General features: G+C 45.1%; 1 protein-coding gene across 1 annotated transcript in view; it reads left to right on the forward strand.

Moving 5' to 3' along the window:
* Positions 1-1,849: 1,849 nt before the first annotated feature.
* TFAP2D (transcription factor AP-2 delta) overlaps positions 1,850-14,071 on the forward strand; it is a 55,980-nt gene continuing 43,758 nt past the window's right edge. The window contains exons 1-3 of the mRNA XM_026507272.2: positions 1,850-1,888; positions 2,901-3,398; positions 6,963-7,023. Coding sequence (XP_026363057.1) covers positions 1,850-1,888; positions 2,901-3,398; positions 6,963-7,023 — 598 coding nt within the window. The remainder of the gene's footprint in view (positions 1,889-2,900; positions 3,399-6,962; positions 7,024-14,071) is intronic.

Consider the following 14,071-nt stretch of genomic DNA (forward strand, 5'->3'; position numbering starts at 1 on the left):
GAGGCCTCACTCAGTCCTGACAAACAAAAGATTCCGCTGCAAGCATTTTGGGATTCAGCCCCTCAGTGCCAAGGGCACTCATCTTACCCCCTCCTACTTAAAGATCAAGTTGGGCATTCTTTCTTTTCATTTTCATTGGGCTCTCATTCTCCTGACTTCGTTAGACCAAAATATAGAATTTCAAGAAGGGGGAGCGCTTGCGCACCTTGAAAAAGAGAGCAAGTGTTGGCTGCTGACCCTTGTGCGGGACTGAAGCATCACGGATCTCCATTTCAGACAGTGCATTTCAATTCTTGTCGTGTGCCTTTGTCCATTTATATAAAGCAAAGAGCGCTGAGTGACAGCCCCAGTTAGCCTGCATGAGCAGATCCTAATAAACCCTCCCAAACCCCGACCTAAAAAAAAAAAAAAAAAAAAAAAAAGCCACATGCCTGTTTGCCTGCGGCTTATTATTAAGACACCTTCTCAGCTTAAACACTTAAAAGCTAACCAAATGAAATGGCAATTAAGACTAAATTACCCCTTCTATCTCTGAGATGAGTTCTTAAGAGATAGACAGGGTTGGAGAGCGGACCTTGCAAAGCCTCAGTATTGCGGGCATGTAGCCACCACTACCCCCTCCAGGTGTTAGAACACTTGGTGCAGGAAGCTGAATTTTGAACGAAGTAAAGCTCAAATACTGTTTGAAAGTCGAGAAATCCACCAAAGAGACAGAGATAGATGTGCACTGCCTCCTTCCTGCCCTCTCTGTATAAGAGAACTTTCAAATATTTAAGGGTTATTTTGGGGTAGTAGTGTTCAAATACCTTGTGTCACTGCTAAATGGTCTAAACCCCCCCCAACCCCCATCCAGCACTGTTTCAGAAAGGGAAGAAGGAAAACACAAAAGAGGGGGAAAATGGGCTGGGTTGGGAAGTGGAAGACAACGTTTTACCTAAATGTAGAATCTTGTCACACATCTTTATTCTCTTGTATTTTTCTTAAATATATTGCCAGTTACACCATTTCTTTATGATGAAAAGTTGGGGCTGTCCACTGTGGCTCTTTATTTTAAAAGCTGCTGAAAGTGTAAGCTACCGCAGGGTGTTGCCTTTCAAAAAAGGGAAAAGAACCCAAATTCGATGTAAATATGGAAAGAGCAGTATTGTTTCCACTTGGGCAAAGGCAGACACCCCAATCTGGGTGAAATTGATTTGGGTGCTTGTTGGAAAAAGCAGCTTTCAGCATCTAGGGAGTGGAACCAATAGGAATGAACACTTACTCATGCAAAAGGAAGCTTTAATTAATATATATTTCTATCTCTAATATACACATATCGGGGCTGGATCTTTATCTTCACAATAAAATGTGTGCAAATGCTCTCTGTAGAGATGAGTCCCCACCTCAGTCGGTATAGAAAAGCATGATAAAGGTTGGAAAAAATGGATAAAAATGTTGAAAGAACCTCCAGTTCCTTATTAGGCGAAGATACAATATTTATTCCTTGTCTCCTGGGATAAATCTCTTCTGCCTATTGTCCTCCCAGTTCTCAGTGCTGATGCTTAATTTTCAAAACTTCTATATTACCAAGGGACCTACGACATCAGCCAAAGAAATACTCAGCAAGTACAAAATCTGTTCCAGGGAGCTGCTTTTGTGCAGAGGGAAAATTTTGTTCCTACAGGTTTTTAAGTGGGTACGAGGCAAGGAGCTATCTGATCCGGGCAAAGCCATTACAATTTAGATCTCTATCTATAGAACATTTTTTTTTTCCTTAAAAAAAATTGGAAAATACAAGAAGTTTGGATTTTTTTCCCGATTCTTTTTTTGGAGGGGGAAATTGCATCGTAAGCTTTCGGAGAAACCCAACATGTCAACTACCTTTCCGGGACTAGTCCACGATGCCGAGGTATTATTACTTTTTTTTTTTTTTTTTTTGAGCGCGCGTGTGTGTGGCGGCGGCGGCGGCGGTGGCGGCGGCGGTGGCAGCTTTCCCTGTCTCTAATCTATATTGGACCGTTACGATTAATTATAATCTGGCTTTCGGGGGAAGTTAAGGAAGGAAAGGGGAGAAAGTTCGTTATGACATCTGTCGCCAGGAAGGGCAACTCTCTGCCACGTTAAGAAACATTTGCCATAATGAGGGGGAAAACATAATCCTAATAATAAAGAAAGGGAGGAGGGGGTGAGGAGAAAAAGATAGAGATGGAAAAAAGATAGAAAGGCAAAGTAAAGAGATTGATGGGGGGGCGGTAGGTGGACAAGGGGGGTGGGGAACAACGCACCCCTTTTGGAATGGGCTTATTCTAGGAAAGTGAAGCAGAAAGAGGGGGGTCGGATTCCTTGCCCCAAATGGTTAAGGAAATGAGCAAGTTGAACGATTTGCACAGACTGGATTTTGTAAATATATGGATAATGATTTTGAGCAGCTCTGGCGGAACAGCTCAGCATGGACAGTCGCGGAATCCCGGTGTTGGGATCTGGTTGCAGTGGCGAGGCGCCGGCCCGCGTTCTGTGCGTGTGGACTCTGGTTCTGCTCCCCGCCGCCCCGGAGTCAGTCGTAAACCTGGCTCCCTGCGCCCAGCTCCCTGTGCAAGTTAGGCAGGGGCCGTGTGTGTGTGTGTGTGTGTGTGTGTGTGTGTGTGTGTGTGTGTGGTGTGTCACCCGCACCTATATAGGGTGGGGGATTTTTTTTCCGCCCTCTCGACTGTGAGGACGAGGCTGCCCACCCCCAGTTCGCCTGCTCGCAAAGGCTCTCTGGCAAAGGCGCTGAGCCGGGGCTGCGGCTCGGCCCCAGCCCTGCGTGCGCGCTCTCCTTAGAGAGCCAGAGAAAGCTCCTGGCTCCGGGAGAGCGGCGCCTCGGTTGCAAAATGACAAACCTCAAGTTTTTCTGCTCTCCCTTTTCCCCCTCTTCCTTCCAGATACGTCACGACGGATCAAACAGCTACCGTTTGATGCAGCTTGGCTGTCTGGAGTCCGTAGCCAATTCCACTGTCGCCTATTCCTCCTCCTCTCCTTTAACTTACTCCACCACCGGTACCGAGTTTGCGTCCCCCTACTTCTCCACTAACCACCAGTACACCCCGCTCCACCACCAGTCCTTCCATTACGAGTTTCAGCACAGCCACCCGGCCGTCACCCCCGACGCCTACTCTCTGAACTCGCTCCACCACTCGCAACAGTACTACCAGCAGATCCACCACGGGGAGCCCACCGACTTTATTAACCTGCACAATGCGCGGGCGCTCAAGTCGTCCTGCCTGGACGAGCAGAGGCGGGAGCTGGGCTGCCTCGATGCCTACCGCCGCCACGACCTGTCCCTCATGAGCCATGGCTCTCAGTATGGAATGCACCCAGATCAAAGACTCCTGCCAGGGCCCAGCCTGGGGCTGGCCGCCGCGGGAGCAGACGACTTGCAGGTAAATAAGCATGCAGCGAATTTGTCTGCGCCCTCCCCTCTTTGCCCTCCCCCTCCCACTCCGTTAAAGCTCTAAATGTAAGCCTCCTCTCCTCTCCTCTCCTCCTCTCCTCTCCTCTCCTCTCCTCTCCTCTCCTCTCCTCTCCTCTCTCTGTCTCTGTCTCTCTCTCTCTCTCTCTCTCTCTCACACACACACACACACCCCACTTATTATGGAAAGTTATCAAAACAATTAGAAGAGGCGTGTGCCATTCTGTCACTCTCATTGGATCAAGGCATTTCACCTGGGCACCAGGGAGTCTGGCTAGCTGCAGGGCCCCACTTTCAGTAGTTCTGCACAGAATTCGGTTGTGAATCCCCATTTCTGTCCCTGAGGGGATGGGGTGGAGGACATCACAGAGGCTGGGTTGAGCCAACTGGACTCAGTGAGACCCAATAAGATGATGACCAATTGTACCTTCCCTCTCTGTGTTTTGCTTGGTCTACCCGTGCGTCCCAGGTGTTTGTCCCAGACTGAGCTTGTGGAAACTAAGAATTGGGGGGCTGGTTTGCCCTGAGACTTTGTTGGGCTCTAGCAAAAGTTTTTCCGAAAATACTAGATTGCTGTGGATAGTAAAGAATTGCAAATGAAAGTCTAAAAATTTATACCCATCAAAGAATCTGCACAATGCACTTCACCAGGCTGTGGGGTCGAGCCTAATTCTCTCTAAGGAGCACTCAGTCCCACCACCCAGTTGGGTAATTCACAACTTTATTTTTCTCAGGTTATTAACTTTTACATAAGATCCAACTTCTTAAAAAGAAGGAAATGAAGAATAAAGGAAGAGAGAGGAGGGAAATGGAAAAGAAATAAGAAGGGAAGAAGAAAGGAGAAAAGGAAAGGAGGGATGAGGGAGAGAGCAAAAAGAGAGAGGAGGAAGGAAGGAAGGAAGGAAGGAAGGAAGGAAGGAAGGAAGGAAGGAAGGGAGGAAGGAAGGAATCCAGATACTATGGAGGTCATCAATCAGATGGTCTCTCTCCTACTTTCTTTCTTAATGTATTTTTGCACATTCTTCACCAACAATAGAATTTATAATTTTGCAAACATATTGTCACAGCCACATTTCAAACAAATAAACCCACAAATTTAAAAAACAACCTCAAAAGACATGAATTTGTAGCTTATTTGGGCTGAAAGGACAGCTGTAGCTGAGTCCGTACTTTTTCAGTCTGCACAAAGCTGGCCACCCTCTCCACAGCCTCCATAACGAAAAGGGAGATACTCCAAGAGCACAAGTTGGAGACATAAGAGACCCCTTGTTGCGCACAGAAAATCTTTGCCCCTCATTTACCTCCGAGCAAGGGAGTATTTTAAAATTAAAGTGAAAGCCCTTCCAGTCCCAACAAAGAGCCGTGGGCACGAGATCGGCACACAAGAAAAAAGATTTGGATCCATAAACCTTGACTTTCTACATTTATATTCACAAAATAATTTTATACGCTCAGAACATTTTTACATTTTTCACAAGGATCCTCTTCTGTCTCAAGGGGGAAAAAATCTGCCATTCAATGCTTAGCTCAACTAAAACCTATTTACTCCTTTTAATAGCCGCGTCTGCTGCTGATTTTTTTGTATCTGTACAAATTTTTTTTCTGTGCTAGGCACAAAGCCGGGCATTTTTCAAAAGAGGGGATTAGAACATTTGCAAGCACCAGACAAAGAGCGAATCCCGTGCAAAAGAACACCGTAGTTTATCCAATTTTCGACTTAGTGCCATTCAACTGGTCATTTATGCAATGTCATCCGACCAAACAACATGTTTTACTTATAAGGGGGGAAAGTTTGTTAAGTGTAGAGACCAAGATTCGTTTCTTCTAAGAAAATAAACATCTTAACAGTGCGCCAGAGAATGAGAGGGAGAGTGGTTCACTCCCTTGGAGAGCTTCGAGGCCCTTTACCTTCTACATTTCAGATATTTTGAGACCTTTTTTTCCCCCAGTCTGTGTCTTTTTTATATTTATAGTCTTTTTTCAGTTTATTGCTCGTACTGAGGGAATATTCATACTGAGAGAAACACTCCAAGATCTTAGAAGAAATTGAAGAGTATGATATGTGATGTATTTATGTATCTATGTCTATATACATAACTATATATGTATATATCATTGTGTATGTGTGTATATATATGCATATATATATATATATATATATATATATATATGAAGCAAGTTGTAAATCTGGCAAGTTATTTTCTTCCACTCCTCCTGGACTTAGTTGGCAGAATGAAAAAGAAAGAGAAAAAAAGTAATAGCTACTTTTAAAAAGAGAAATAGGGAGGGGATGTGTGGGAGAAACCCGTCTCTCTCCTTTTATTTCTTTCTTTTTAAAACATTCATCAGCATATGCCTCATTTCAAATGCAACAAATGTAAATATACTTTTCCCTGCACAGAATTTTAAGTGAAAGTCCAATGGTTTGCAGGGCGGTCTAAGTCTGCCTAACAGATGCAAACAGTCTTGTGGCTTCAGTTCCATCTTTGAGTCCCCTAAAAAGATTTGCTATGGCCAACAAAGGAAACTGTCACACCTTTTCCCATCACCGCTTTAATTTATGCTCAGTCTCCAAGTTTTTTTTTTCATATTGATTTGATAATCACTTTAAGGCAGAACATTTAAAATAAGAAAGAGCTCGTGAGTAGGTTGAAAAGGGGGGTCTTACAGGCCTGCCTCAATATGGTGAAAATGGGGAAGCGAAAGGGAGCCAGGGCTGTAAAGGTTGTTTTGTAAAGTGGGTTTTTATTATGCACCGACTCTCTCCGCATTTACTTAACTCTTCACGGGCTGTTGGGTAGGTTAACACCCTTCAAGGCCTCTTTCATGTCCAATACCTCGTTTGTTTGTAAAGGAAAATGAGCCTTTAACACATTTCAACTCAGGGGAAAAAAGACAGAGAGAAATTTTTATTTTTTCTTAGTCAAAAATCAGCAAACCCTTTCCTTCTTCCCAGCTCAAATGATCCTTCAATCCATTAGGAAGCTTGAGATCTACAGTGAGTGAATCTGATGGTGTTTCCTCTCTAAGGCATATTTTGGGTAGGATACTCCTACTTCTGTGGTAAAGCAGAACCAACATCAGATATCTTGAAGGCTGCACTTGAAATGGCTCCTCTGAGCTCCCAAGAAACCCACAGTGCCAGACTTGACGCTTTTAGTGTAATATGCTCCATGCAGAAAGTGCTGTGGAAACGGTCTGTTATATATGCTACGTGCCTTGATGGGGACTCAAAGGGCTTCTCATTCCCTTATGCCAAGATGAAAGGCACTCAGGTGCTTTGAAGTGTAATATTGTATGGTGCTGCAAAATGCATACCTTAAGATTTATACAACTTTTAGATTGTGGTTTTTCTGGCACTTTTTTCCCTTAAAATCATGTGTGCTGCCAAACTCGCTCCAGCTCAATGATTGCTTTTAAATGCCTACTATGGAGATATGGGGTTCAGGAATGGGGCAGATTGAAAGACTTAACTCACGTGGTCATATCTATTAGTATCTATTTGAGTGCTTTTATTTATTTTTCTTTTATTAAGGGCTCCGTGGAAGCCCAGTGTGGGCTTGTTCTCAATGGTCAAGGTGGAGTGATAAGAAGAGGTAAGTTATATGTTAAAATGAAACATTCTTCTCTCATCTGATACTTTGTTTTGAAGATCTGGTAGTGCTTTTAAGCATCAGATTCCTTGTCTGATGATTTAAAAAACAGTTACTCTTGGTCAGTTACTTTTGTCCCACACAGGCATACTGCCTTCCTTCATTAAAGTTGAACCCAGCTTGTGCCCCAAAGAGCTATGATGGAAGAGATTTGCTGTTTTTCATGGAACAGTGACAGAATCAAAGTTAGAGGGGGGGATAAAGAAAAAAGAAATGAAAGGGAAAAATCCTTGTCACACCTCCTTTCCCCATCAGCACATCCTAAAGCAGAATTTCTGGTCTCTGTTAGCCCTGAATGTGCCAGGCACAGCCTGGGTGATTGAGGTGATGGTGTTAGCTTGAGGCTTTGAGGGATTCTATGAAAGGCTAAGATTCGTTGAGGCTTCAGGGAAGGCTAATGAAACACCAATATTGTAGCTGCCCTTATTTTTCTAAGTGTCCAGAACATTTCTTTCTTTAAGGGAGGTGGGAGGAGGAGGTGGTGTTAACTGTACCGGATAAAGCTTTCTTGTTCCCATCTGTTGAGGAAAACATCTGAATCCAGAGTTACCCATGGAATTGGAAGGTGGGGGGAAGGCAAGAGTCGAGATCTGTTGATTTTGGCTTAGACACGGAAGGGGGCTGCATCTCAGATGTTCCATTTTGACAAAAGGTTTTGAACTATGACATTTTAAGGGCCTCAAGGCAGTGCAGACTTTGCTGGCTTCCCCACTTAACTGTACCCAGAGCCTCTGAAGCTTATTTTCCTAGCAAAGCTGAGTAACCCGAGGAGCACACAGGCAAGGGGACCAGCTGTTATCCCAACTTCATACGAATTAATAAGATGTGGCCTATTCACCAGGACTAATTCCGGCTCCAGGGCCGCAGTTTTCTATAGTAACTGAACTGCTAAGAATGAGTCACTTCTGATGGCACCAAATAAATGTCCTTCAGTTCCTGTCCATCCTTTTCAAAGCTTGTTGAAAGATTCCAGTGCTTTTCCAAAGAAAGCAATGGATTCTTTCATATTTAAACTGCATGTTTTACAACCCAGTGTCCAATGTGAAATTCCGTTTAAATTGAGGAGGAAAGAAAACAAAGACGATTGTCATAGTGGATACTTGGAACTTCCACTAAATGTAAAATAGCTATTCAACTCTGTAGTTTCACTCCATGGGGAGTTGAAACTATTTTTCAAAAAACCACTAGTGTTGCTCCATAAGGATTTTTTTTAAATGAGTAATATTAGGCTTCTCCGCCAGGCTAACATTCAGCCATGTTGAAGTGACATGAGATAGGCCCAAGACTAGTGAAATTGAAATAAAATACACATACTGTTGAAGGGAGGGGTGCACAGTGAAACGGGGGTCAGGTGAGATGTGCTGATCCGGGTCTGTTGGGGCGGTCACACTAAAGGTGAGGCTGAGCACTCAGGGCGCATGGAGATGTCGGTGGTGCTGAAGGACAGCGCCACTAATTAGCGCCCAGAGCCGGCTCCTCCCAGAGCCCGGCCGGCGCTACTGCGGTCGACGCGTTCAGTTCCGCACTTGCTCCGCGATCACCTTCTCAAACGCTTGGAAATTGCATCAGATCTTACAATAGCTGGGCAGAGGGTGGGAATTATCTGAGACCGAGGGCGGGAGCTGGAAGGGAGGTGGCTGTGTAATCAGTTGACGTTTTAGGAGAGAGATTTAGGGGACACCCGCTCAGCATTCCCTCAAGAAAGGCCTACGCTCTTGGGTAACTACAAAATGGGAACTGCGGTCCTGTCCTATTAGAGCCACAGAAATCGTCTTCCTTAGGTGATGTTTTATTGTTCTTGTAGAATTCGGTGTCACTTCGTTTCACCTGAAAATCAGCGTGGAGCCTGTGATTTTAAACCAAATATTGATCTTTTAGGAGAACAGCACAGCTCCAAAGAGAAAGGGGTGGTAACTTGGGGCTTCTATCTGTATTGTTTGACTAAATCCTCGTCCTCCCCACCCCCACCCCTTGCAAAGGAATTCAGAATTTAGCTGCTGAGGTTTTTCCATTTCCACATGTCTTAGAGAAAGGCCAATTAACTTGGTTGAGCCCCGGAGACCAAGTGTGAGTCTGTGCATGTCTGTTACTCTGAAACAATCAATGTTCATAACAATTTACGGATGGATAGCAAGGAAGTCTTGCTTTAAAGGTTTTGTACATCCTCCTGGAACCTGCCCAGCCCCTCATCTCAGGACTCCCCATTTTTGAAGAAAACCTAAGGAAGCCCCTTCTTTCTGTTGTCATTGTAGTGCACCAGATTCTTAATATAAACAGCTCAAGTCACCTTCGTTCATCAAACACCAGGAGGGCACTAAGTCAAGCACTCTGCCATATTGCCATACTGTGTAATGGTTTTGTTTAGATAGGAATGTCTGTTTCTCTTCTAATCCACGTCTACAGGTGAGTCTCCACAGGAAACGTGGTTCCTTGAAAAGCACAACTTTTTGCCATTTTTCCTCCCTTGCTAAGTTCTCTGACAAACTTACATTTCTAGTGATTTTCAGAATTTACTGTAGGAGGAACAAAACAGATTTTACTTCCAAAGACTCCTGAGTGCTCTTCTAGAAGAAAGATCCCTAAGTGCCCCACATGAGTTTACCAGGGAGAGGCTGTCCTGGTTTGCAGGGTGTGTGTGTGTGTGTGTGTGTGTGTGTGTGTGTGTGTGTTGGAGGGGGTGGGGAGAGGCATTCAGTTCTTTAAATTTGGCCCTTTCTATTTGCAAAGAACAAAATACCATTTCTCTGACTCACTTCGGTAAGTGGCAGTTACATTGTTTTTGCCTATAATGAAGGCCGGCTAGCCAAAGAAAGCATGGAAAGGGGGCAGCGGCAAGGTAATTACCACCTAGATAAAATATTTGCCACCGCCTCGGAGGTGCAGCTCCTGCGCGCTCACTCTCGCTTAATGGTGTGCGCGATTTTGCCCGCAGCTCCGCCACTCCAACCATCAGAACCAATAATCTTTACTTTACCCTGTGCTCGCGTATCGATAGCTTCTCTCGCCTCCGGCTTCAGCTTTGATATGTTAATATTTCTGAGTAGCAAATTCTGCAGAGATCATATTAATGTTGTACGTACAGAGTGGAGCTTTGCCTTCGTTGAATATTCAGATACTGGGTTTCAAAAGGCGTCTCTTGAAGAAATGAGGCTTCTATTTACAGGAGTCGTCTGTGTTTTTAATCATTAAAAAAAAGAAAGGAAAACCCACTCTTCTTTTCCCCATGAATCTTCTGAGGCTCCCTCATGGCCCCCTCCCCTTTGTCAGGCGCTGGTCCCTTTCATTTCTCGCTCTGAGAATTTAATAGTAGGAGAACAATGTTGATGATGACGATGACGATGATGCTAATAATGAATGGATCCAGATTGGAATGGCAATGGTAGGGGTTCAATTGGATAGGGGGCTGTGGCCTTCAGATGAGGATGGAGATGAGATGAGAACACCCAGCTTTTCCATATTTGGGTGAGAAGTGACATTTTGGCCCTGGTCTTTTTTGAGAAATCGGAATGGCATACTCAAAAAAAAAAAAAAAAAAAAAGGAAGAAAGAAAGAAAGAAAAAAATGAAAAAAGTGAAGAGGGGAAGCGCCCTTGTTTCGCTTTGTGATCACTCTGCCTTGCAGCCCCAGGCTAATTTCAGACGCTTAAATACCGCCATAGCCTCTGGGCCACGCGGAGAGGGAGCGGACCCGGCCATGGGCAGGCGGGAGCGCTTTCCGGATTGCCCGTGGCTACACAAAATACAAACTACTTTGAATCAAAACATTTTTGGGGAATTAATATGATCTGAACTCCGCACGTTTTAAGAGAGCTGGAGTTTGTCAGATCGCTTAGAGGTGACTGGCGCGCCAAGGAGGAGGCATTTACGCTGCGGTACAAACATTGTCAGATCTGATTTAATTTTTTTTAAATGCTTCTGTGAAACAGAGTTTAGCATCAATCGCCCAGTCTGCCAATAACGGGTGGGTGGACCTGACCGCTCTTCCCTTCTGCAGCCCCCGCAGTTGGCTGCCCACAGGCTGCTTGGTCAGGAGAATGAGCTGCTTCTGCTCTTTCAGTTTTGCAAGGGCCCTGAGCTTTGGAACTCGAGTTAGAAAAAGCCTCTGGCTCTTTCAGCAGCTTCCAGAAGGAGTAAGATTGGAGGGGGGAGAGAAGCCTTCTTCCTCTTCTTTTGTCAGGGCCCCCAGAATCTCTCTTTACTAGAATCACCAAAACTCATCTCTAAAGCTCATCCATTTTGAAAATAGAGCAGAAATACACCTCTCCTGCCTCGTTAGTCCCCAAATACAGATGCTGCAGATTCGGAATTCAATGTCCTTTATATGAAAGACTAAAATTCATATACCAAAGGATCTGTAGGCATGGTTTCTTAAAAATCTTTTTTTTTTTTTTTGCGGGGGCGGGGAGCTCCCTTTCCGTAGCCTACTGCTTCCTCTCTAATATCAAAGCAATCCCTGCATTGAGAAATGGGGATTAATTCTCACACACACACACACACGCAATTACACACCCACAGCCACATTAAACCAATGTCTCTCTGTGCAGACCTCCCTTTCTTTTGTTCTGCCTGGAATGTGCACAGGGAGGAGCGCGTTCAAACCTGGTAATCCAGTTATACCTGTAAGGGTATATCCTCCCTTCAAACAGCGCAGTTAGCGGCTGATGCATCATTCGAGGCCTATTTGATTGCAATTAAACCACTATCCCTTTGCTGTTTGATTACAATTAATATCTGTTGGGGGGAGGAGCGAGGAGGAGATTACACGAGGGGTTTGGGATTGAGAAGGGCGAGAGGCTAGAGAGGAAGCAGCGGAGAATGATCTTACTCCACCCAGTTTACACGCGCACCTCACAGAAATGCACCCGCAGAACAAACAGGGACAGGAAACTCCTATAATCGCTTACACATTTTTAATGTGTCAGAAAAAACGAGCGATCACTGGAGATGAAGAAGGGGAGAAAAAAAATCCCTGCCGTTTGTATTTCTTTCATTTGAATTGTAAACATCTGTTTGGCTGTAAGGCGAACAGAACATTTATTTTGCTCTCAAGATTTGGTCTAATTATGTCAACACCGAAGCGGCGGGGAGTGGGGCGGCGCTGCGGCTTTGGAGAGGCTGCGCGCAAGGGCCCCGCGCCCGGAAGCCAGCCAGGAAGTATTGATCGCACCTGGAGAGCGCGTAGGGCCTCCAGCCGTCGCCCGCTCTGTTGTTAGAGAGGAAGGCACCCAGAGGGGGCGCATGGCTTAAAGGCAGCTTTGGGGGCGCCAGGAGAGCCACAGCTCCATGGAGACGGTCGCGGCTGTTTCCTCCGCCCTAATTGCCTGGATAAGAAGAGGAAAAGCTCACTCAGGCGTCCGCGTTTGTCGTTCTATCCTGTAGCCGCGCAAAAGGTGGGTAGGGATCTTCTTGCGCTCCACAGCTCGCACTCCTGAGCCGTGGTAGTTGCTCAACACAGTGGTGAAGTTGGGTGGGCTTTACTCAGGTTACTGAGCACGTGTGCGTCCATTTCCCGTTGCACCTCCCACGAGCTGGGGAAATAAATTGAGTAAGCGTGAGCATCCCCGTTTTTCAGATGGACAGACCAAGGCCCAGAGTTATTCATCAAAGGTTGCATGGATTGCTAGCTGGCCAACCACTTACTTGCAGTCCAGTACTTTTTCCAGTCCCCCACACTGTGCCTGCCAACACAGGGCCAGATGTCTCCAGCCACACCAGGAAGGGCGCAGCCCCACCCTGTTTTTCTTTGGCCTCGTGGGATCTAACAAGGTCTGGCAGGTGAAGGATCTGCATCTGTGTGTTTCATGCCTGGTTTTGTCCCCTGCACAGTTTCTCTGGCTGACTTTTCCCTGTAGCGATGGCGCAGTTATCCCTTTTATGATAGTCATGTTCTAGACAAGTGACCTTAAGTAGATAGTCCCTGATTTCTTATGCTGTTTCTATAGCTACAGATCTGAGTTTGAGCATCACTGGAAATAGGAAGCCCCATCTCCAAATTTCAATTCTGAAACTAGTGCCCTCCATAGAAGTATTACTTCCATGCACTATGAATGGAAAAGAGATGTATTCTAGAGTTCAGCATGAGTAGCCTGGTTCTGGCACTAGGCACCTCTAACTAGAGTGCTGGATCTAGAAAGAATGTTACATAATTTCAGTAAGTTCCCACCTGCAACACAGGCACCATGAAGAACTTCAGCTGGTAACACTGGGGATGAATACTGTAAATGCCTTGGCATGGTTGAATCTCATGGCTTTCCTTTGAAATCTCATCATTGCTATCTGTAGTCCGGATCCCCTTAAAGAAGTCCCACCTCCTTGGACTGTCACTGTAAATGCAAAAATCTGGTTATCTTGACCTATTACTCTTTTCTTCCTCCCCCAAAAATAAACCACTGGGAAGAAAGATATCAGGTGCCCCATGCTGCTGTAAACTCTACAAGTTGCCAAATCTTTAGCCAGGATGGGAGAGTTCCCCAAGGCTGCAGCAATGCCAACTATCAAAGCAACAGAAATTCCCTTTAAAGATGCTGTGACATAAAAAATAAAAGACTCTAGAGTTGATGGCTAATCCTGAATACAAAATAAATCCTCCAGGCAGTTTGTGTGTGCATAAAGCATACTCTTAATATGCAGCCTGTGTAACTTACCTAATAAATGCTTATCTGAGCATAAGCCAGAAGCCTAACCTGGATGCAGGAGAGAAAGACCCAGAGCCCAGGGAGATAGCACTTGGCTTGGTAGCAGATCCAGTGACTTTCCTGGGAGCAGCTGGCTTTCAACACATGGGGTTCACTTTGCCAACAGGGGGCAATTTTCCAATTGGAGAAAACCTGATTAACCCCCCCCTTTTTTTTTTTTACAAAAATCTTTTATAATCTTCTCTGACCCCCTAAATTAGGTTTCTGACCCACTGTAGGTTAATACATGTAGGAAAGGTCTAAAGCTGTGTCCTTCTTTATCCTTGGCTTTCTGGGAAAGTTACACACACACAAACA

Source organism: Ursus arctos, unplaced genomic scaffold (assembly GCF_023065955.2).
Source record: "Ursus arctos isolate Adak ecotype North America unplaced genomic scaffold, UrsArc2.0 scaffold_29, whole genome shotgun sequence".
Classification (NCBI taxonomy): Eukaryota; Metazoa; Chordata; class Mammalia; order Carnivora; family Ursidae; genus Ursus; species Ursus arctos.